We start from the raw sequence: 26,146 nt of genomic DNA on the forward strand, positions 1-26,146 counted from the left end.
AATTTATCCACCAAGTCTCTCCCACACTAAAAGAATAGAAGAAAAACTAAACTCTGGGTTCCGAATAGTTGCTTTTATAAAACTATCCAGACTTTATTGCTTGTTTTGTTTTTTTTTTAAAGAAAGGCAGACTACCACGTGCAGTGCCTCATTTGGATGTGTCTGGAGTCTTGGAAACTTGACTACCCTATGTTCTCCTACAAATGGACCTCGAGAGCTTGTTTGGAGGTTCTAGCAGGGGAGCGCAGCTACTTGTATACCCTTGACCAAAGACTGGTCCTCCTCTATCGGGGAAGGTCGTCCTCTTCGTCCTCTTTGACTGAACGCACAGCTTCGGGAGGGCTGCACGGGGAACGTTGAGGGAGGAAGGGGACACCCTCCTAGCCAGCCAGATCAGCCGAATCAACCCTGGCGATCAATGGGGTGACAGATGTCACAGCCAGATCGCCCTCACATCCTTGTTTTTGTTTTTAGAGACAGTATCTCCCTATAAAGTGTAATTAGCTTTGGACTCAAGAGCCATCTGCCTCAGCCTTCTGAGTTAATGAGGTTATAGGTGTGTACCACCATGACTGGACAATAAAAACAAAACCCCATGACTGCCTTTGGTAGTTATGGTTTCTTGCTGTAAATTCACAGTGTGTGTAGCTGCCAATCAGCTATGGATACCATCATTATTACCAAAAATTTAAAGAACGAAAGTTAAATATTTGTAGGTTCAAAAGAGAAAATTTGACAAAGAACTTTTAAAGAGAAAAATAAAAATTATTTGGATGCTCTTCTAAGGACGAGAAACCAGGCTTGAATGAATTTAAGATGTAATCTGTTAATTTTATGAGCACAGATAATGTCCAAAATAAGCAATTTTACATTTTTTGCCACTTTTGTTTTTTTATACTTTTCAACAGGTCTTGTTACATGATCTAGGTTACCCTGGAATTGCCATCCTACAGGATGTACTAAGAGCCTTCCAAGTAGCTGAAATACATAGGTGCACCACTAGCCACTACATTTTTAAAAGGAGTAATACTCATGCTTAATTAGCTTGTTTCTGTCATATACACAGACTACAGTGCATACAAACATGTAACATAGCAATGATAACTATGCTTGAAAAAGTCTGTAAACAACTCAAGAGTCATTCTAACCTCAAATGAGGTACTTAGGCATAGTATAGATTACCCATAATTTTCTAAAAATACTTCGGAGGCACTCACTAATGGCAAATGCTTCTATAGAAATTGGATAAAAAGTACAGGAGGCAGGAAAGAATAATAATGCTCAAGGAATAAACTAGTTGTAAGATAAATAAAACAAGAAATTAAAACTTAGGGTAATCATATTGATGGAATGTGCCAAGATTTGGCTCATCATGAGTTTTACTGAATTAGCTTATCTACTTGAGTTTTTCAAAAGAAAAAAGTGACCACAAAATTAGAAAGAAAATCACTGGTAATAAGCCTATGTATGGACCATATATATACAAAAATTATATTAATAACCACATTAGAATTTCTAATGCATTAGAAAACAAGAAATCATGAGGTAGTATTTATTTGAAATGACACTGATATTGCAGACTGTCTTACTAAATGGCTCATTTACTTTTACTTCATTTATGCTGATGTACAATTATTACTCTGATTTCACAGCTGATGTTTAGGAGATCTGTCCAAGGTCACACAGATAGTACTGGGCTGAAATTAAAGTCTAGGGTTAGTTCTCAAGTATCCCAGTCTTCAGTTTCAAAATGTACTGCCATTCTTTAGAAAAAAGAAAAAAAAACGGACTTCCTTAAAAAAAAAAATCAAGCTTTGTTGAATAAAAAATAACTTTTCACTTTACATTATACATTCATTTTTGTTCTAAAGAAAATGAAACTGTGAAAAAGAACAGATTTCTAAATCATGGGATGAGTGCAGGGGTCACACAGGAAACTGAGTTGAAATCAACATATTCTTCCTTGGAGGACTGTACCACAGTCAGTGCTAGTCACTTACAGATAGCTGCAGTGAGGACATCTCATGAGTCTGTCATGCAGTGTATTTTCCATACCTTCCAGATGTATTCTTCAGTACAGCAAGAGCATCTGGATAGCCATCCATGTTGTAATCTCCAATATGAAGGGTGATGGGAATGGGTATTTCCGTTGGTTGCTCTTCATGTAAAAATGGCACAAAGCCCCAGAGTGTACCCTTGTTACTAAAATCTTGTAGGACAGGAACCCACTAAGGATAAGGAGAAAAAAGATAAGATCATAGTTACTTCAGGAAAATATTCATCATTTGCAAAAGAAATGACCCATTAAAATCCATCATTTCATTTCTGCAGCTCCGTAAATGGTAGGGTATTATAATTTATTTTGATGGATAGGTGACAGAGACTCTGGGGAAAGAGTAGTCTTCCTTAGGATTGGTCAGTAGTCACTATGGTTTGAACGCACACAGAGCCATAGAAGATTTCTCACCACATGCATGGAGCCTTAGGAATGTTTTGATGTTAACAGTCAGCTAGGATTGTTCAATTTAAAATATAAGCCAAGTGAAAATATAAGAACTCTTAGGTGACTATTTGAAAGACCTAGAGCAAAGTGTAGTGTTACCTAATACAGTATCCTTTTAGGAGGATCAGCTTGGGAAGAAAGCACACAGTACTTTATTCTGGCGCTGTGCCTCTTCTAAATAAAACTGACTAGCCCTCACTGTCAAGCCATGCAGATGATGAGGCTTTCCAAACATCCCCAGCCCTGAAAAGATCTGTCCTCACCAGAGAGGTGTTGTTTAGACAAGGGGAATGAGCTCTGACACCAGTAAACCTCCTATTTTCAAACTGACTACAATGAAGAGGACAGAGGCTGCCTTTCAAATGAGCTTCTGTACAGCGTTTCTCTTCTGACTGCATACACTTTCACTTTTTCCTAAACTCATATAAAGTCAATAATCTGAAGAGTAGATGCTTCCCTAAGGTGTTAGCACGTAACCTGGGGATGTCAATGTGAAGCAGGCACAGCTGACTTTAGATGGCAGGAGGTCAAACATGTCTACAGGTGTATTTTTCCCCTGATAAACAAGGTGATTCATTTTTATTGCTGAAAAGTATATATAAATGGCTTCTTAAAAAGGGCCTAGTAATAAAGAATATCTCCAACATCTTATAAGTCTTCTGAAAAAGAAAGTATAATTTGCTGTAGAAAAAGAAAAAAAAATCTTAATGATAAAGATACCTGTATAAATTCATTTCTAAAAAAAAAATCTGGTCTGTATATTTTTTAGTCTTTAATGACAAATTATTACTTTACATCATATGAATCTGCTTTTAAAATAAATGTTTTGATAATTTTACATGCTATTAGAAGAAAGAAAATGTTATATTTTTCAGAAAGATTGGAAATTTCACAAAATGTCAAGTTCTCACAAATTTCTAAGAAGTTGACAGTTTATGAATGAGGGTAAGCCACAGTGTAAAAAGTATATTTGTTGAGATAATTGTATTAAGTTCTAAAAACTAAAAATTAAGTTCTAAGATTTTTCACTTAATGTGGCATCTGTAACAATCATAAAAGAACTGTGAAATCTTTTCAGAGATAACTATAAAATTTTCTTCTTTTTTCCATAGAATTAAGCAATTTGTAAGGAAGTGAATAAATTGCTTTGGGAAGGCTGAATTTATAAAACATTTCATACAGAACATCTCAAACAATCTTGATCATCTTTATACCCCTGTCCCCACTGGTACCCTCCCATAGCCTCCCCCTGCCACTGGAGCCCATATACTCTGTTATCCCTGTTAAGGTCCACTATGTTGTCAGTGTCCCCAGCCATTCCCCAGTGCAAGTCTGTCCACTGAATCTAGTCAGCCTATCGAATCCCTTGTTTTAAGAAGCTGAGCTCTTCTTCATCTAGTAGCAATCAGTTGCCAACATTCCTTCAGATAAGATTGAGGTCTGCTGTTCATTTTCCCAGTTCAATGCATAGGACTTGTGTATGCTGACACCACTGCCATAGATTCATATGAGCAAGTTCCCAGGAGCTTGTAGGACTCTGTTTCCATATGGTCCTGCACCTCCTCTCAGGCTCTTACCATCTTTCCATCCCCTCTTCCATGATGGTCCCTAAGCCTTGGGTGGATGAAGTTTAATAAAGGTGTCCTGTCCAAGGACCATTATTCAGCAGATTCTTTACACTTTGGCCATTTGTGATCTTTTGTGTTCCTGGCCCTCCGTTACATGAGGGAGCTTCATTATTGAGAACTGATTCATTAGTGTCCCCTTTATCCCTGTTCTGTGTTCCATGAGGCTTAGGTGCAGAGGTTGCATTGTAGATGTGTCCCTTAGGCCTGGGAAATCACTTAACAGGTTGTAATTGCTAGGTATACTTTATAGTATGAACCAGTGATATATTATTTTACCTAATGTTTTAAATGATTCAAAACAATTAAAAAATAGTCAAAGAGTAAGAGTCATGGGCAGTAGTACATGACTGACTAAACAGAAACAGTTTTACAGGCTCCTGGGACTTTGCTCACATGAGCTTACAGCAAATGTTTCAGGAATGCACAAGACCTACGTAACTCAATCAGACAAAAACCCAGCATAGAACTGGGGAAAAGGGCAGCAGGCCGTACCCTTAGCAAAGAACTATTGGGAACTGGGTACTGCTGGGTGAGGGAGAGGTGATATTCTTTAAGGGAATGACACTAGATAGGCTGACTAGACTCTAGTAGATGAACTTACATTGAGGGATTACTGGGTATACGAACTTGACTCGATAGGCCTTAACATATATATGATGGAATGCATGAAATCAGGTGTGTGGGGGGCTATGCAGGGCATGGATGGGGGTGGGGGTACAAAGATGATTAAGATGTTTTGTATGAAACATACAAAAATTCAGTGATGATATACGTTAAAAATAGTCAAAGATAATAAAACTAATGAATATAATACTTAAATGATTTAAAATGCTTAATGTACAAAGATTTGTTTTATTGTCTCTGAGTACAAAATGTGATGCTTCCTATTCATAAAAACTATAAAAGTGATCTCAGCACCCACAAAGAAAATAAAGAGAATTAATTTCATTATTGTCATAGCCTTTCATTTCCATATTAATCCTCCATGGTGACTCTCGAACTCTAAATTATTTCCTGATAAGCGAGAGGCAAAAAGTCAGCATGAGAAAATGAAATGGAAGTACACACTCAAACAAGATTAGCTCCCAATAGGATGTTCTTCCACATAACATTTTATAATAGTGAGCTTAAAGTGTTTCTGGCATCTAAAATGCTACATTTCATTTAATTACAGGATCTAGGATGAATTTTTGTCACTAAAAATTATTAGTGTTTTCTATCTCAATGAATGAATTAAAACATTTAAATGTATTTTATTTAAAGGGAAGAATTCAATAATGCAATTTTGCACTTTGTTCTGATTCTTGAAACATACTTTCTAACTTTCAAGATATTTTTCAAGCACATGAAACTGTCTGTAGTAATCCAACAAGCTGATGTACCTGCTTTGTTCTGGACCTCATTAAATATATTGCACTTTTCTGGCAGTTTTTATCTTCACAGCCTGGCAGTAAGTGATCCATGTGTCCATCTCCATCTGCCAAAAGAAACTTCAAGAGTCCATTAACAGCCACAAAAAGTGTTCATGTGTGGTAGATTAAAGTCTTATTTGTTTAAAGACTCAATCAAGAGGGATAAATAAAAAAACTTGACCCAGGGTTTTATAATAAAGGTGACTCGATTAAAAAAAAATCACTCTGGCCCCTGTTACTTATTATCTAGACTGTGTCTTGTTTTGAAGACTTGCAGACTTTTCTGTGCTTAGGAAGTAGATATTTCAGGCTTTAAATTATACCTGGTATAAAAATCATTTTTTTCCATTCTTTTAAATTTTTACTTACTTATAACAATTTTGATTGTTCTAAGCATTGAACTTAGGGGATTGCACATGCCAGGCCAGTGCTTCTGTCCGAGCAACATGCCCGTTCTCAAATCACCTATATTTAAAAAGGTAGCTTTTGATTTACTTACATAAATATTACTGTTTACATAGGAGAAACATATGTATGTGCACAGTAACACATTATTGTATAGCCTATTTTAAACTATGGGGCTTTTAGAGTTTTAAGTACCTTTTATTCAGTATGAATTTCAACCCAAGAGTTAGAGAGCTCTCAGCACTTTGGCTTCTCAAAAACACCAATAAATGTTTGCTAATACAGAAGCAAACTAGTGTCCAACTCACATGCAGCCTGGCATAACTAAGAATATGGTCCAAAATTAAATCGTAAATGTACTGAGAACATGAGCAGGCATTTTTTTTTCAAAGATTACTTTTTAAAATTTTATGTGTATGTACCTGAGTGTATATACACATAAGGGCCAGAAGAAGATGTCAGATTCCCTGGAACTGGAGTTAGAGGTGATTGTGAGGTTCCTGAATGTGGGTGCTGGGTACTGAACCTGCGTCTTCTGTAAAAGCAGTCAGTGCTCTATGCCATCTCTCCAGCCCTCCTTGAGAACCTGTTAATGTATGAGCTAACAAATTCATATTCTCATGTATTGTCTGAAATTATACTACTGCTTTAATACTATGGGCTTATTTTGAAAAGACTACAAGAACTGTGAGAGGTAGGATATTGAATTGACATACAGCAGATTATTAGCAGATACCTCACATGTAGACTCCCAAATCAAAGAAGAAAAAGAGAAAAAAGTAATTATTGGTATGCTGCAAAGTCGAAACTTCGGGTTTCTTTTTTTTTTTTTTTCTTTTGACTGGATCTCTCTCTTTGTAGCCCCAGCTGGGCTGGCCTGTATCTCACTTTGTAGATTAGGCTGGTCTTGATCTTACAAAGATCCATCTGCCTCTGCCTTCTGAGTGCTAGGATTAAAGACGTGTGCCACTATGCCTAGCTCAAAAATATTCTGATTTGAGAAATACGAACTGGGTAGGGACAGAGAATTTTTGTAAACTTACTACTGAAGGTTGGGAAAGACTACAGTTGAATAAAGTTATATCCTGATCCTAAATGATAAGTAACAATTTAGAAGTATGCTGCTATAGCTTAAAAACTGACTGAATTTAAAGGGAAATTAAGGTACTTCTTCCTAGGACCCTTATAAAGTGTAACAGAAACTTAATAGTGGAATGACTTTACAGTAATGGGAAATTTATTATACTTGATAATAAAATCTATTGAAAAGGCTTTCTTACCCAAGATAAATCAACATGTAGTAAATGTGGTAACAGAATCACTTCTGCTTATTTTTGATCCACCCTCCCAATCAAAACCAAACCTATCTTCTAGAACTAGATGTCTCATATTTTTGAGACAAACAAATCTGGAGAATGGTATTAAATACAGTATTAAATATAGTATTAAAATTCTGTAAGAGTAAAGTCATTAAAGATGTAAGAATCAGAAGGAAAACATTATTATATGGTATAAAACCCGTAAAACCTAATACACCAGTAGCTAGCTCACTGCTACTACTTTTTTTATCCTTTTTCTTCTATCAGTGAGGATGGGCAGTCACACATCTTAAGAACTAGTACAGAAGAAGGGAGTACAAGATACGTGAACCCTTGGGCATGTGTCTTAACCTCTCCGAATTCCCATTACTCAACTATATAATGGAATAAATAACATTTGTCACCTCAGAGAGGTTTGGTATAGATAGGGGTTTCTCTGTGTTGCTTAGGTTGGCCTTGAACTTGGTCTCAAGTGATCCTCCTGATTCAGCCTCCCATATAGGTGGGTTTACAGCATGCACCACTATGCCCAATATAATAAAAACTTCCTATAAAATAGTTCTTGCCAAAAAAGCATTGTTAACTAACATAAAAGATAATGAGCATTTGTATATCCTAAATTCTAGGTAATTCTTTTAACGCTATTGATGTAAAAAAGAATCTTGATTGTGGGGCTGGAGAGATGGCTCAGCAGTTAAGAGCACTGACTACTCTTGCAGAGGACCCGGGTATAATTCCCAGCACCCACATGGCAGCTTCCAGGAGAATCCGAAGCCCTCTTCTGACCTCTGCAGCACTCCATGACACAGCACTCACATACATGCAGGCAACACACTCATACACATAAAAAAATAAAAATAGCAAATAAAATATTTTTAAAAATCTCGATTGCTTTCTGAAAGCTGCTAAGGAACAGAATGCTCTGGAGGGCATTTTTATCTGTCCACCCCATCTATCACCATTCCTCCAACCCACCTAACCATACCCCACAATCAGCTCTTCAGCGGGTAGAATGCTCAGCAGAGGAGTTATGTCTATGAACCTACCTACATCCACAAACAGCAGAACTCTGATTTTCCAAATGAATGAATGAAGCATTTATACAGAATGAAAAATGTACAGTTGCAGATAGAAGAAAAAGGATAAAAATAGAATCCAGATTTGTTTGAAAATAGGGCAGGATAGTCACTCCATAACCCATCTGGCAGGCTTCAACAGTGCTCTGACTGAGAGCAGGATTCCTCTCAGGTATAATTTGCCAGGAAGGAATATACTGTACCATCTTCTTAGATGTAGGTATCTGTTAGGTCTAAGAATAGACAAGGTATCTTCAATAATCACTATTCTAGTACTCCTGAGATCAGGTAATGAAGAGATGAGCACGGCCAAGTTCTCAGAGTAGTTTAATGGCTTCCACTTATCAGAGATCCATTTTGCTAATCAGAGTGACAAATGGTCAATTAAGTGGTGTTATATTAGAAATATAGCCATTAAATTGCAAAATAATAATGTAAAATGTAAAATATATTATTATTCTATACATTTTTTTCAATAAAAACTCAAAAGCATAATTTTACATCCATATTATCAGGCATCAGTAAAAAATGTTTAATATGTAGTAGTTTTGTGACTGTGGAAATAACCTAGAGGTATAGCTTTATAAAAAACTCATAATTTTTATATAAATTTCTATCTTAGTTTCTTTTTCTTGTTGCTGTGATAAAAACCCAGGAAAAAGTAACTCAGTCCTGGGAGAAAGGGTTGATTTTGGCTCACAGTTCCAGATTACAGACCATGAAGTAGAGAAGTCACATTGGCTCAAGGAACAGTCCCATCACATCCATAATGGGAACAGAGAGCAACAAATGTGTGCATGCTAGTGCTCAGCTTGCCTTCTCTACTTTTATACAGTACAGGATCCCCACTCACAATTAACACAGGTTAATTCCCACATCAATATAATCAAGACAATCCCCCAACGCATGCTCAGAGACCATCTCACAGGTGATTCTAGATTTTTGTCAAGTTCACAATGAACCCTAACCATTACAATGAGAGCATTTCCAATAAAAAAGCACTCATGTATTTATCAGAGCTCCATCTAGCATCCATGACTCATTAAAAATGCCTTGTGTAAGTCTTTGATACAAAGTAGAAACTCAGGGACTAAAAATGTTTGCTATGGCAGATATGACACTGCAAATGTCAAAGTGATACAGATGGAAATGTCACATCTTCAAGGAAGGCCTCTAGGAGATGGAGACATTTTAGCAAAACCAGAAGGTGGAAAGAGCCAAAAGGATCTGGAGGAAGAGCATTCTATGCAGAGGGATGAAAAACAGCAAATGCATGTGGGAGAGACTACTTGAAGAACATCGAAAAGGCCAATGTAGCCTGAGAAAAATGACATTAATAGTGTTAGTAGGGCAGGATGTTCCAGACATATACTTTTTCATTTATTCATTGACTATCCATCTTTTTTTTTTTTTTGGTCTTTTTGAGACAGGGTCTCCCTGTAGCCCCAGCTGTCCTGGAACTCACTACGTAGACCAAGCTGGCCTTAAACTAACAGAGATCTGCCTGCCTCTGCCTCCATTGGGATTAAAGGCATGTGCCACCACGCCCGGCAACTATCCATCTTTTAAAAAGAGGCTATGCTGGTAATTAAACCCCGTATGTCTCAGAACTTGTATCTCCTGTTTGTGTTAATTTGGGTGTCTAACAGACAACTTAAAATGTCTAAAGCAGAACTATTTAATAGTACACCAGTCTTTGCTAGCACATGGAATGGCACTGCCATCCAGATAGCTGTTTAAGCCAAATAGCAGAAACCACTTTTTATTTTTCTTTTATTCTTTGATCTCACACAATCCTTCAGTAGTGCTGGCAATATACCTAAATAAAATCATTTCTTTCTAATTCTTAGTAATTGTCCTGGCCCTACTCATTCCTAGTCTTTGCCTGGTTCATTGCAGCTCCTTTTCAACTAATCTGGAAGCTTCCAAATTTCTTACCATGGCTGACAAACCCATATAAGATCTTGTCAAGGGAAAGTATTCTTTTTTGTCTTTTAAACAGTAAGATCACTTAGCCTTAGAATCTATGATTTCATTGAAGTCTTGGTCAAATGTGAGCTCTAATCTGTTCCCTAAAGCAGCCTTAGCAACTTCCTATTTCGGCACTTGGTTTTACTGCCTCAAAGCTCTTCCTCTCCTTTCTAAATATTTCTAGTTTGTTTTGTTCTCTTTTCCTTCCATAGAATTTAAACTTCACGAGCGCATGCTTCATTCATTGCTGTACGTTGAACATCTAAAATAGATCCAATTCAAATAACAGACACTCAAAAAGTATTTTTGAAAATATTAACATCTGTACACACTAGAAATACTCCATTACAAAACAACAAGTTAAATTGAAGAAAAATGGGAATTAATTTTAAAGAATATATTGAACTATTTAACAGAACTGATGCCTATACCATACAGTTCATTTAAAGAAAACAAAAGCATTACATTTTCAGATTCCTTGAACCCAGCACTTAATCAAATTTGTCCATATTCTACTTATGAAAATATCTGGAATTTCCTTGACAAATTATGACTAATGGTAAAAGTGATAACAGTAATACATTTAAAAGATAATATCAGGGCTCTCTGGAGAGATTGCTGAGTACTTAAGAGCACTGGCTGCTCTTGCAGAAGACCTAGGTTCAATTCCCAGCACCCACATGGCAGTTAACAACTGTCTGTAACTCCAGTTCCAGGAGAATCCAATGCCCTCTTCTGACTTCCATGGGTACCGCACAACATTGGTGCACATATACAAATGCAGAGAATACATTCATACACATAAAAAAATAATAAAAAATTTAAAAAGATAGTATCTAAGATCTTCAAGATTTTTCTGTTTTATTGATTATTTTTACTGGAGTTCATTACTGTGTTTAATAATAACAAAAACGGGCTGGATAGATGGCTCAATGGTTAAGAGCACAGACTGCTCTTGGAGAGGGCCCAGGTTTGATTCCCAGCACCCACATGGCGGATATGAACCATCCTTAACTCCAGTTCCAGGGGAATCCAAAGCCCTTGCATGACACAGGTGCACTCATACATGCAGGCACTCATACACATAAAATAAAAATAAATATTTTAAAAATCAGAAATGCTTTTAAAAAAATAACAAAAACTAATAAGGCTAGTTAAAAGGAACAGCCAACTTTCAGCTGTAAGAAATAAAGTACATTATTAACTTGAAAGTTTGGAATTAAAGGCAAAGTTAAATGAGTCACATAATTGGACCAAACCCAGAAAACACCACCTCCAGAACATTTCCCTACACAGTGTCATTTATGATATAATGAGCACCTGTCTATTGATTATATTTGATTTTCAAAATTATTTTGTAAGTGTGAATATGAACTTTCAACTAATTATATAGATTAAATACAAAATCTAAATCTCTCTATGGCTCATCTTATTTATTATTCCTGATCAAGCACTAACAAGAAAATAAAATTATGTCAGATTATGATTAAAATACCTAACTGTAAATAAAGCCAGGAAATAACTGCTGCAAGTGTTGTTTTGAACTAATCATTTCTGGTCTACCATAGTTATTTTGTAATTAACAATGAAATTTTTACCAAGCCTTATACAGACTTCGTAAAATAACCGTATTGTGGGGCTTTCCTAAGAAGCATAATTAATTATAAACCATGATAGGCACAGTAGCATCAGGTTTGATGTTAACCACCAATGACACCGTCTTTATGCTCCAGTGCTTTCCGTTTTCATTAGCCCCTTCATCACAGGATCTCCTGGAGACCAAGATAACAGCACTGAGCCTTCAATATCATGCTTGATCCTCTTCCTTAAAGAATAAAGGCTCAGATCTCAAGATAATCTGATATGTAAGAGTTACGATCAGATTTGGATATGTAAATTTATACATTATCAGTTTTGAAACAATTCAATGCTTAAAAATGTTAAGACCCTACATAAGTTTTGTTTTCCCTTCAGCTATGCAGCCTTTTTTTTCCTCCCCCTTTTGAGACAGGGTCTCATATAGCTCAGGCTGGCCTCAAACTCCCTAGTCATAACCAGAGATGACCTTCAACGTCTGATCCTCCTGTCTCTCACTCACAAGTGCTGACATTTTAGGTGTGCACCTGGTCTTTGAGGTGCTGGGGACTGAACCCAGGGCTTTGTACATACTAGGCAGCCACCCTACCTACTAAGCTATAGTCTAAGTCCAGTTATATATCTTTTCATTAATTTTTATGCTACAGCTGATATTGTATACATACAAAAGTTATATATTTCCTCTAAATATAGTCCTATATAATATAGTTTTCAGAAAAAAATACACTTTATTTCTATTGAGTTTTTGTCTTAAAGAATTTAGGAGGGGCTGGAGAGATGGCTCAGTGGTTAAAAACACTGGTTGTTCTTGCAGAAGACCCGGTTCGAATCCCTGCAGCCACATGGCAGCTAACAATTGTTTGTAACTTCAATTCCAGGGGATCAACAGCTTCTTCTGTTCTCCGTGGGCACTGCACGATATGGGTACACTTACCTACATGCAGGCAGTACACACATACACATAAATATAATAAATAAAAATATTAAAAAAAAAGAATTTAGGAAAGAGTGACTTATTTGAAATTTTGTAACCTGACGTTCTGAGACTATGTAGGGAGAGACAAAATTCTACTGTGTCATAGTAGAAATGAAATAAGACAGAACACGTCTTCCAGAGCTGAGCATGGTGGTATACACCTGTAATCAGAACACTTGGAAGGCAGAGGTAGGAGGGTTCTGGAAGTTCTAGGCTAGACTTGACTACAGTGAGTTCCATGCCAGTCAGGGCCACACAGTGGGCTCCTGCCAAAAAACAACAAACTTTAAGATCAAACCAAAAACATACTCATCTTCCAGAAGACACGTATTCCTTAGTGACTGCTAATGAATAGAGGCACTTACAGGTTGCAGATCTTCCAAGTACAAGGCTAGGACACAGCACTTCACCTCATATTTCCCTAGCAGCTGTGCTTACAGGGTGATTTCTAGGGCTGAGTTCTACAAATGGTGACCTCCGTGAAACAAATGCCCCACTGTGTTGGTTAGTTTTTGTCAAGTTGAAACAAACGAGAGTAACCTGGGAAGAGAACCTCAACTAAGGAACTTCCTCTATTGGACTGACCTGTGTTCATGTTTATAGGGCATTTTCTTAACTGTTAATTGATGTCAGAGGGCCCAGCCCACTATGGGAAGTGTCAGCCCTAGGCAGGTGGGCCTGGGCTATATAAGAAACATAGCTGAGCAAGCCAGGGGACCAAGCCAGTAAGTAGTGTTCCTTGGAAGTCTCTGCTTCAGTTCCTGCCTCCGAATTCCTGCCTTGGTTTCCCTTAGTGATGGACTATACCCCGTTGAGCTGAAATAAACCCTTTCTTCCCCAAGCTGGTTTTTGAGAGTGTTTTTAATCATGGCAACAGAAAGGAAATAAGGATGCCCACTGAAGTATAAATCCTTTCCTGGTGATCCCACTGCATCACATTTTCGCATTTGTTAATGTTCTTGGCTACCTTTTGGCTCTTCTTCCATCCTCTGTCCTCTGTCCACTTTCACTTTACACCTTCCTTGGAGGGCTCATCTAGATTCTAATCTCTCACCTCTTGGAGGATTTTCCAACTTACTTTGATTTTATTCCTCAACTTAGAGCTATAAAATGTCCCAGCTTTGTCTTCTAGCCACATGACTAATGTGACAGTATTAAAGTACCTTAATATGCAATCTCGATTTATTTATTTACCTATCTTTATCAATAGTACCTTTATTATTCTGTCATACAGAGTACATTTATTTTGCTATTTAAAAAACAAAAAATTTACTAGGTAGGAAACCTTTAGTTTCTTTCCTATCATTATTGATTATTCTACAAATTGCTGTTTCACTACTAACCTAACTATGTAAGAGAAAAAGGGAAAACAGAAATGAAATAACCCATTTATTTTGATATATTTCTACTTAGCCTTTTTTTGGTATTTTAAGGTCAACTAAACAAATTTTTAAATTTTATTTTTATTTTACATATATGAGTGTTTTGCCTGCCCTACATGCATGTAACTGCATCACACATATGTGGAACTGGAGTTACTGGATGGTTGTTAGCCACCACTTGGTTGCTGGGAACCCTACCAGGTCCTCTGCAAGAGCAGCCAGCGTTCTTAATCAGTGAGCTACCTCTCCAGCCCTGTGAATTTTATTTTTTAATACAATTTAAGTGAGTGGATAGTTATTTTAACACACTTGTTTCTTTCAGGCTTCTTTTTCTAACATATATCTTTTTTGTTTTGCTTTGTTTTTTTTTTGAGAGAGGGTCTCCCCGTAGCCCCAGTTGGTCTAGAACTTCCTATGTAGACTAGGCTGGCCTCAATCTCACAGAAATCCACCTGCCTCTTGTCCAATGAGTGCTGGGATTAAATGTGTGTGCCACAATACCCAGTTTCTAACATATATCTTTTATAAAAGCATAAGATTTTTTACTTACTAACTACATGGCAAATTTCAAAGTCATGCTGATTTCATAGAAATGTGGTGGACTGGAAGATGGAGGGTAGAAATGATCCACAGCCATATTCATTTTCCACAGAAAAACACACATTTTTGATATGTTAATATTTTTAACATTATCCAACGCTACCTGTGTTTTTGGAATCATTATCAGTCTTTTGTTTTGGAACGATGCAACTAAAACAGTCTTTTAAAAAGGAATTGTGGAATGGTTATTTAAGTTTACTGATACATTAAAAAGTACACTAATAAACTATCTAAAGCTATTTTTAAAAAGGTGAAATATATATTTATTTTAACAATATCAGATATTTTGCATATCTTAAGTCATCAATATAAAAATACCTACATTTGTGGTTAGCAAAACTTAATCTGTTTAAAAAGTAAAGCTGCTAATAATTATGTTAAAAGCAGAACACTTAATGATATAAAGCAGACACTCATAAAACATAGACCTCTAAGGTTCTAAACCAGGGGTTAAGGGGATCAGGGAGTCTATGGAGCGATAGAGAATTATATAGTATATACACACTTTTCCTCACAGAGAAACATATGCAAGGGATCTATAATCAATATAGATAACCAAATCAATCAACAGATTTCAAAAGAAATTAATGTATTCTATTATTGACTATTTTCAATAAAAAGTAAAAATGACATCAGAATGTATGGAAAACTAAGCCGATATTCAATGTGGTAAAAACTAAAATACAGTAAAAAAAAAAAGACATTAATGCTGAAATGCTCAGTACCTTGGACTGTATCTCTATAATACTGAACAATGAATTGATTTAATGAACTGAGCTGAAGTAATAACTCAGGATAATTCAGTGAAAAGACTCACACTTAAAATTTCTTGTACTCTTTCTAAAAGCCTGACACTATGCATTACTCACACTGTGATATCCATAATCGATTTGTGAGGTAGATGTTGCCAGCATTCACCATTCATGAGTAAAGAAACTGGGGTCTCAGGGTTGGAATGGTAACATTTCAAAGAACAGGCTGAGATATTTGTTGGCATAATGGAAGAACAGCAAAAGGGTGTAGACTGACCATCATTTCTTAGTTGATAGTTAGCTACACTGTTTTCTCACCCAACACAAAGACCCTTTTAGCAATAAACCTGGAAGATAAAAAGAGCCTCATGTTTTAGAAATTCTTATTGTTTGTTTTTGTTTTTTTTTAAGACAAGGTTTTACTATATAGCCCTTAGGTGGCTTGGAACTCACTATGTAGACCATCCCAGGCTGGTATTGATCTCATAGCGATCCAACTGCTTCTGCCTCCCAAGTGCTAGTGCTGGGATTAAAGGCACCTACTACCATATCTGGTTTATTTTAGAAACTCTTAGCCAACATGAGCTTGAGTAGCTGCATACAGTTTTAGGAAAGCCAGACATTTTAACCGATGATAACCTTCTTGAAATTAAGATACAAATTTAAAAAATCACTTTCATATTCAAGTTTCAGGAGTTCAAGTTAATTCTTTTAACTCTATTTCATATTCTGGATATAGATTGACTATTTATAAGTCCAAAAACCTGAAACCTCCAAAATCTGAAAATACTTGAGTGGTAACATGATGCCACAAGTGGAAAATTCCTTACCTGGCATCACATGATGGATTATAGTAAAAAGGTAGGTGTACTAAAAATGTACAAAATTACCTTCAGCCTCTACATAAAAGTAAATGAATTTTGTGTTTAGATTTGGATTCCATCTCCAAGTCTTATTATTTATATAGAAATATTCCAAAAACCTGAAAAAATAATCCAAAGGCTGAAACACTTCTATTCCCAAGCATTTGGGATATGGGATACTCAGTCTGTATATGAAAAACTCAGGATAATTACTATTTGGTATTTCCTAACAAAGCCTCAGTAGAGGAATAAGTTCAAACAATTTAAAAAAGATATGTCAAAGATTTACATTAAGGAACTGACCACATGTATGTAGTGTAGTAAACATCTTTTAAATCTATATTAGCTTTGAAAACACTGAAGTTATTTGCTACCATGGTAAATGAGATGATTAGGTTGGAATTTGTGATTGTGGGGGTACTGAAAGACAAAAACAGTCTTACCAAAGTCTGCAAATGCCGACTGTCCAACCACCACCAAATTTTTAGGTTTTTCAAATGTATTAATGAGTGAGAAATTTCCACCCTGTTAAAGTCAGAAAATTTTGAATTAGACCATCATGATATACTCATTTGTCAAGTGTAAAATTGGAGAGAAATAATTTAATCCTTTTTTTTCTTTGCTTTAAAATCATCCCAATCTTCTATCCACTTTTATTATCAAAGGAACCACTGTGAACTGAAAAAAATATGAATCTAGACAGCTTTTGCTGGCCATCTGGTATAGTATCTTTTACCAAATCACCACCATAATTTCAGACATAAGGACTGGCTTCCAATTTCAAGTACCATGGAAAGATTTGAAAACATAAAGATGCATAAAAGCTAGTTCCTACCTTCAAAGTCCTTAGTGGGGAGACATGATCTAAGTCAGGGAGACAGGGCTGCTGAAAGTAACAGGTAAGTAGCAAAGATATTGTGTTTCTACATTCTAAGAGAAGAATATTACTTTAAGATCTTCAGATAAAAGGCAAGCTCTATTGATCTTACAGGCCAGTTCACTACCAACTCATGCTAATGAAAAGGAGAACAAAAGACTACAAACAGCCCCAAATACCCTAAGCAGGAGCAGTTATTGTAAAGAGAAAAGGAGGAGCCAAGGGGACCCTTGGATTTACTCTTTCCAAAATTTATGCTTGACTTCCAAAAACAATATGCAGTAATTTAAAAGTATTTTCTTCCTTTCTAAAATTTTAAGCTCCAAAATAAGAAAACGAACCCAAATATTGAACTTTGATTTATAAAGCACTCTTATCACTGACATCTCATTGTTTTATATCCTGGCTTTGATTCTAACATGCCTTATGCAGGGTTATCTATATACTGTAAAGTTGTTCCTTTTGTTCCTCTGATGATACTACAAATCTGTAAGCAAGTTCCTTAAGAAATTACTTCTGATTTTTGTAGAAAAAAGTACTGAGGAGCTGGGCATGGTGGCACACGCCTTTAATCCCAGCACTCAGGAGGCAGGGTGGATATCTGTGAGTTCAAGGCCAGCCTGGTCTACACAGTGAGTTCCAGGACAGCTGGAGCTACAGGGAAACCCTGTCTCAAAAAGACCAAAAAAAAAAAAAAAAAAACAAAAAAAAAACCCCAAAAACCCAAAACAAATGAAAGAAAGAAAGAGAGGAAGAAGAAAGAAAAGAAAAAAGTACCAAGGAAATGAAAACTGAGGAATCATGCTTGAGAACAGGAGTTGAGTCCTCAAGATTTGTTTTGTGAGGACTGGAGAGATGGCTCAGCAGTTAAGAACACTGGTTGTTCTTGCAGAAGACCCAGGTTCGAATCCCAGCATTCACATGGCAATGGCAGCTAACAACTGTCTGTAACTCCAGTCCCAGGGGATCCAACAGCCTCTTCTGACCTCTGCGGGCATTGCATGACACGGGTGCACTTACCTACATGTAGGCAATACACGCATACACACAAAATAAAAATAATAAATAAAATAAAAAAAGGTTTGTTTTGTGATAGGCAACTTCCCAACCATTTTAACACTCAATTATCCATAAAAAGAAATATGTTTCTGGGACTGGAGAGAGAGCTACGTCTATAAAGTACCTCCTGCACAAACATGAAGACCTGAGTTTGGATCCTCAGCACCCACATAACGGCTCGGTGTGGTGGTGCACACCTGACCTGTAACCAAATGCTAGGGGGTGTGTGGATGGAGGACGGAAACAGGAGGACCCCTGAAGCTTGCTGCTCAGCCAGTCTAGTTGAAATGGCAGCTCCAGTTTCAGTAAGAGACACTGTCTTCACAAATAAGGCAGAGGTCAACAGAGGAAGACACCTGATGTGGACCCCTGGCCTCCACATGTGTATGTCCATGGGCGTGCACACAGATACAAACAACACACACACACACACACACACACACACACACAACCAAAAAAGGGAAGAAAAAAATAAATGTCTTCTGCCATTATTGAAGTGGCAATATATTTTTCAAATGAGTTTTGTATGACATCTTTTTTTTTTCCTATGACATCTTTTTATATGAGTGTGATACCCCTAAGGCTCATATTGGAGATGTCATTTCCACAGTTGCCAGGTTTCCGCTAAAGTGTTCTAGAACATGACAGCATTGTGTGCTGAGTGGGAACAAGTGAAAGGACAAACAAAAGCTCTTAAAACAAGAAGTCAGGGCTAGAAGACGACTTAGCTGGTAAAGTGGTTGGAACACAAGTATTAAGATCTGAGTTTAAGTCTCATAACCCATATTAGCAAACAAACAGACAAGCAAACAAGTCAGGTGCAACAGTAAGGAAGTGCCTGTGATGTCAATGCAGGGAGGCAACGGATGGGAAGGCCCCATGGGCTCAATGGCCAGTCAGCCTGTCTAGCCAGATTGGTGAGCTCCAGGGCAGTAAGAGACTGTCTCACAAACAAGGTGAACAACCCCTGAGGTGGGACAACAGGGGTTGTCTTCTGACCTCCACATCACACACACGTGTATGTGCACCCTCATAAACATGAAAATACACACACACACACACACACACATATATACATACACACACATACATACATACAAATGGACATGGAACCAACATATTAGCCTCATGTGAGATAAAAGGCAGAAAAGACAATACTTCAAGAGAATTTCTTATCATTGCCTGACCTTATTCACTGGGCAGTATAAACTTATAACTTAATTTGTATTCAGATCAGTGTTATTTACATATTTGTTATTACTCACATTGTATAATACATTTTAAAGCTAGGTAGGACTATACTTATTTTCAAAGGTGAGGCTGTTAAATCCTTACTAAATGTATGAAGAGAAACATGGCATAAAAGCTCATTTTCATTTGGAACTCAAAACAAGGGCAGAATAATTTGATGGAAAGTGCACAGATGATACAGCTTCCAGTCTGCTTTTCATTCATAAGTGACAGCTCGGGGATGACGACTTCCTAATGAGGGTTTTGGTTCTTCATTGGGATCCATGTACTGCCTAAGTTCTGGAGATGGTCAAACAAACAGGTAAGAATGCTGTACAAAATGTAACGTGTGAGGCACCTGGAGGTAGTTCTACAATGGCAGATCTACTCCTTGGTCTGCCTCACGTGTGCTGTAGTTCTTCTATTACTGTTCTCTGTAGTCTCAACCTGAGGCTCTGCTGCAGTTCTGTCCTGTTCTCCTTCTCCTCTCCCCTCCTCTCCCCTTCTCCCTTCTTCTCTTCCCTCTCTTCCCTTTCCCTGACTTTTTCTTTGGCGGGTGGGTCCATTTGGTTTCTATTTGGATTACTATGGAATGACTTAAGGTTTTACAGGCAGATTTCCTAGTTTGAGTTTCAGTTCCTATCTGCTAGCCTTGAGGCCGAAAATATTAGCTCTTCTCTAAATATCACTTAACATGAATTTTCCAAGTTTTGTTTTTGGAGGTTGGTCAAATAATCCAAATAATATGCCTATCACATAGTATATTCTTAGTTAACATTAACTACTATTAACAGCAAGAACACTGGTGGTATTACTTTTGCTAGCACAACCATTATTACCACTGAAGGAGTTAACTCATCACTGTTGACAAGAAGTTTCTGCTTGAATTCCAACAAGTGCTAAGAAGACTGTCAGCACTTAGGCCTGAATATTTCAGAACTTAATGTCAAGACAGTCATATTCATCATGTCACAATGATTATGATGCAGTATGTAATAACTATTGTGTATCACAGTCTTTGTTGTGGAAAGCAGTGGTTCACAGATGGGGTGACTTTAATCTTCAGGGAACATTTCATACTCTTTCCCAAACTTTCTGATTGTTACAACTGGGAGAAAGTAGGTAGGGGTCAAGGATACCACTAAACAACCTAGAGTGCACAGAAGAGCTCTCTCCAGTAAAGTGCAATAGTGTCTGGACATAATTGGTGTCTGATTCTGACACGAAGGGTGTCCAAGAATTGGCTTTGCTGTTCTTCTGGCCTGTTCCTAATACACTTTCTTGAGTTCTAGTTCTACATTTCTAACCAGTTCTGTGAAATGACTCTTAAATAATTTTTTCAGCCCCAAATTAGGTATTTCCTTGATCTTTTCTAGGTCACCAGAAGGAAATGCCAGTTACCATTATGTTACTAGTTAACCTATTTTCTCACAGCTGCCTACCCATCCTTGTCCATTCCCAGTATGTTACTGTCAATCATTCAACTTTTTCCAAGGTTACTGTGAACTCTACTGAAATTACTCCACCACTTCCAGATTTTCCACACCAACCTATTTGAGGAGCCACAGTAACTGAAATAATGAAAACTCTATTCATTTTACTCTCAACCCTAAATCATTTGATAGCTTCTCAATAGATTATTAAATCTCAGATTAGTTTAGAAGTCAAGGTTTTACTAATTTTGCTTAAATTAGCTTTTCTAATCTTACTTTCCAATATTCTTTTCATCTGGGCCCAACCAGCAATCTTCTACTCTCTGAATGAATGTGGCATTTTCTGTACACCTCTTGCATGCCTCTTCCTGTCTTACTTCACTAAATTTTATTGTCTGCACTAGCCATTTCAAATGCCTTTCCTGAAACTTTCACTGGTAATTTGGATGGGCAGAAGGAACTGCTCTGTCTTTTGTAGTAGAAGGTTTGTACCTCTTATTATATCACCCAGTGTCACCTACACATCAATTTTAGACCCCCTCCTGGCCTACACATCTAGATGCCCTGGACCTGACCACTGAGCTGAGCACACAAATAATGCTCTACAAAAGATTTTTTTTTTTTTTTTGCTGCTCTGGCAGTTCTAATGTTAACGTGGTTTTATAGGTTTTTGGTTCTTCTTGGTCAATTACCATGTTACTGTAAGTATTTGACCAGTCTTGCACTGAAAAGGGTCAATGGGTCAACTATGTTGTGAATAATGAACTTCATTGAATGGAATTAATTTTGAACAAATACATTTACCTTAATTTATACTAATGCCGTACTCAGTGTTAACATGAGTATTATCACAAGAATCTCTTTTTGATTAACTTTTCTTAAGCTCTCTTAAGACTTCTACTCAGCCCAAACCTGGGCTTCATCTCTATCCTTATAAAATTAAAAAAAAACAACACTAAGGCAGGTTGGTTGGAATCCTTCTCATTGCTAGTTATCTAATAATTCTGCTCTGTCTTGAGCTAAGATCCTGTTAGGTGAGTTGAGCAAAGGATTCGTCTCCTCCTTCTTAGTAATTTCTAATTCACTAACCCTTACCCTCTTATTTACTATAAAACCCTCAGTTTTCTTTGTTGCATTTGTAGTTGAGCCCAATATTCTCATATCTACATCAAACCTGTCTTACCATCTTTAGCAAGTGTTTGAATAGTTTTGCTTTAATGGTTACTCTCTGATCCTGCCACTTATTGCAAGAACAACTTAATTTCTATTAATCAAAAGGCAATGTATTTGTTTTCTTTAAAGAAAAAAACTTGAGTACAGCTATCAAAATACCTGAAAGCAAATCCTGAATCCACCACTCTAGAGTCCAGCCTTGGAAGACAAAAGAAAAATGAGCAGGAACCCAATAGAGGGATGCTTTTGGAAGCCCTTGTCAAGAAATTCCAATGGACTCTCATATGAACATTTGAAAACTGCCCTGTTCTGACTTTTTTCTAGTTCCCTGTCTAGAACTTGTAATGCTAAGTACTCTTGCCTTTACTTCTCCTTCACATCTCCTATTCACCAGTCAAGGACTTTCTTTTCCCCTTAGAGATAAGAGTTATGCAATTTGTGAGTCTTTTAGATAGACCCACTGAAGGGGTACTCCAATTGCCTCACCCTGCGTCCCTGTTCAGCATGGAAGAAGCCAGAGTAGTTTGCGTCCTAATTCCCTATTGGCAATTTGGGTAACTCCTTTGGAGGATGGTGTGATAAGAATAGGAGGTAGGAATTGGCTAGGCAGTTAGGGTAAAAACACCCCAAAGACAAGTAGCCAGTTTCTTGGCTAAAACTCAAAATGTCCCTGGGCATCTTAGCAACATACTCCATTCCAAAGGCCAAAAATGTCAAAATTATTTGGGAGCTTTCATCTAATCCTTAAAAGATTTTAGGATTACCTTTTCGGGGAGGAATGTTAATGTACCCAAAAGCCCCATAAAAAAAAATAAAGAAAAAGATAAAAGTGATGGGGAGATATGGGAGGTGTTGGAAGGGAGGGAGTGGGCATGGATTTGATCAAAACACCTTATATGCATGTATGAAATTCTCAATAAAGTTTTTGTAAAAGTTAAAAAAAAAAACTTGAATGCAAAAAGATCTCAAGTAAAAATCTATATTCGTCATAAAGACTGCTTTTCCCATTGAGCTGCTACATTTGATTATCTCTAAAACCAGTCTAAGCTGAGAAGAGACTGTCTATGAAAATGCACTTCATAATTTTATACACAAATTCTATTTACCTGCATTGAAGCTGGCCCTCCCCAGATGTAAACCAATTGAACAGGTCTCTTATGCACTAAGCTCAAGATTTAATGGATGAATGAAAGGCCATCTCCAAACAAATATTCTCCAGCAGTGAGACTTAGTGTCTAACAATCATAAAAATAACATTTTTTGTCATTAGAAACAAAAATTATATTACTAAAAACAGCACACTAAATAAAATTAGTTTTTTAAATTTTAATACTTTTCTCACTTTTTCTTGCCCCATTAAGAAAAATAAAAGCACCATCATTTAGAAGCAGTTAGAAATCCTGATCTTGTCTTACCATCAATCTCTTCACACTTATTTGTGCTTATATCTGTTAGAACTGTTTATTATGAGAATCTCCACAAAATCTGTAAGTGGTTATTGCTTTAATTTGGATTGAATAAAAAATAATTAGAGAAGCAGGAGTAATTATAGGTGGAAAATCAAAAGAACTAAAACCGAAACTTGGTTCCTACTCTGTGTCAAGCACTAGATGTGTTTGCTTCTCAAACATGCTATGAAACAAGACTGTTGTTATCTATTCCCATACGAAGAAAGTAAGTTCCATATTTGACCAGTGTATAACAAACATCACTGACGTGGCCCGTTTTTACTGACTTCAAGGTCATCCTCTGTTACATAGCACATTGGAGGTCAGCCTAGGCTGCAAGAGATCCTGCCACAGAAAACAAAACACGAGCATTTCAGATTTCCACTAGTAAGGAGAATACTTGACCAGTGGCTCCAGCTGCTGTCCTCGGCAGCCTAAAATTGAGCTTTGAGATTTCTGGGGGTTTATTCTTCATTAATTAATCTTTCATATGTTCTATATTAAGGTAAAAATCAAATCAAATCATGAGATTGTTTTGGGAATGTTTTACTAACAATTTACAAATGAAAAAAAAAAAAAAAACTAGGGGAAAGGATTCTTAATCCTAGTGAACCTGGCAGTAAGCTTAGTGTCAGTTCTTAATTCTTCTTTTAAAAAAATAATTATTTTGTTCTTTGATGATTTCAGACATGTATATAACACATCCTGGTTATCCCCCATTTATTCTAATCTTTCTCTCACCCCTACTTATTTCTTTTATACAAGCCTAAAGTTGAGGAGAAAAAATTAATTTAAAAAAGGGTTTTCTTCATAAATCTCCAAGCTGACAAGTTAAATGACAGTAACCCCTCTCAACAGCTGACAGCTCAGCAGGGGCCCTGTTAAAATCCCTATAAGGGCAAGTTTATTGGTTTAATTGGTCGTCATGCCTAAAATCCTGCAGAGGACCTGATGGTGAATGAATCACTTTCCTCAGCAACATTCAGCAGTTTGAATGCAGTAAGGCAACCAAAGGCTCTTAATGCTCTTCTGCTTATTATTGAAACCAATTGCATGACTATATTAATGCTACTTTATAAATTATTAGTCTTTAGGGAAAGTTATAACTTAAAAATGTTTCCAAGAAAATGTTTCTTACCAAATTTTCCCATATCTGAAACTGGAAGTTATCAGAGGAAGACTTTGTTGTGAGGAATAAATCTACAAGGAACAAAAGTGGAGATGTAAGTTTGTATAGTCACATTGATATGTACATTTAAAAGTGGGAAGAAATGAAGTACATAAAATGATTATTAATACAATTCTACTTAAACATAAACTATGTTTGATCCCATTTAAACAAGTTTAATCCAATTTAAAAAAAGGAGATGTCTTGAGTTAGTATAATTAAGAAAAATGTGTATTTTCTTAAGGGTACATTTGCTATTAGACTTTCAAAAGCAGTCCTTATTTTTAGGGACAATTATTTTTTACCATTTCTCTTTCATTGCCTTTTTGTAGTGCTGGGGATGCAATTTAGGTTCTCACACATGCCAGTCAGGTACTCGATCATTTATGTACATGCCCAGTTTTATATTTTAAAATTACATACTTTTAAATCCTTTTTTAAAAATCCAAGGTGCAAGGAAATATTCTGATCATAATCACATTTTGCATTTCCACCCTCAATCCCATACCTTTTCATATATCTCAGGAAGGTCTTAGGCAGTATTTTCAATCACTGCAGTTCAATGTCCAAAATCTTCAGAACTCATGTTAACTGAGCAATAAATCACGTTTCTACTTCTGAGTAGCAGATTAGCTTTCATAAATTCATATTAAAGAAATTTTTATTGGAAAGTGCATGAATTTTAATAAAATGTCTTTGTAAAACAATAGGGTGACAGTCAAATGAAATATCCAAATTAATGGGAAGGCCAGGTGAATACACATCTATTTCAGAAGTGCAACTTATTATGTTTTCACAATAACATTTTTACTTAGTGAATATTAAAGGTTTGAAGTCTATGAGGGGACTCTTGGAATATTTAAGTGACATTATTCTTTTATGCTTAAATGGCAATTATTCAAGTGGTGTGAGTGAGATCATGATTATTGTTAAAGAAATGCTTTTTACCCACATTATGCTTAGAAAATAATTTCATTTTATGTTTTGTGTAACAGTTCTATATAAGTCTATGAAGCTAATATATGTAATTATAATAACTATTTTCATAGAATTCCAAGAAACTTAATTTGTTCACTTTTTTACATGGTTGAACTCAAATTCCTCATTCCAGGTGGAATAATTTTTATGTCCACATATCAATATCCACACCTCCGCATTCACTAGCATCACACTAAAGACATTTTGTTTCTAGACAGAAAATTAGTCTTTTACAGAGATGACATATACCTTTGCTGTCACACACACACACACACACACACACACACACACACACAC

The 26,146-nt window shown here is 36.5% G+C and overlaps 1 protein-coding gene across 1 annotated transcript in view; it reads right to left on the minus strand.

Annotated features, from left to right (window-relative positions):
• Itfg1 (integrin alpha FG-GAP repeat containing 1) overlaps positions 1-26,146 on the minus strand; it is a 157,564-nt gene that overhangs the window by 78,251 nt on the left and 53,167 nt on the right. Inside the window, exons 3-6 of the mRNA XM_008829638.3 lie at positions 24,842-24,903; positions 16,927-17,008; positions 5,514-5,608; positions 2,056-2,228 (exon numbers count right to left, since the gene is read on the minus strand). Coding sequence (XP_008827860.2) covers positions 2,056-2,228; positions 5,514-5,608; positions 16,927-17,008; positions 24,842-24,903 — 412 coding nt within the window. The remainder of the gene's footprint in view (positions 1-2,055; positions 2,229-5,513; positions 5,609-16,926; positions 17,009-24,841; positions 24,904-26,146) is intronic.

The sequence above is a fragment of the Nannospalax galili genome, unplaced genomic scaffold, assembly GCF_000622305.1.
Source record: "Nannospalax galili isolate Female #2095 unplaced genomic scaffold, S.galili_v1.0 scaffold894, whole genome shotgun sequence".
In the NCBI taxonomy this organism is placed as follows: Eukaryota; Metazoa; Chordata; class Mammalia; order Rodentia; family Spalacidae; genus Nannospalax; species Nannospalax galili.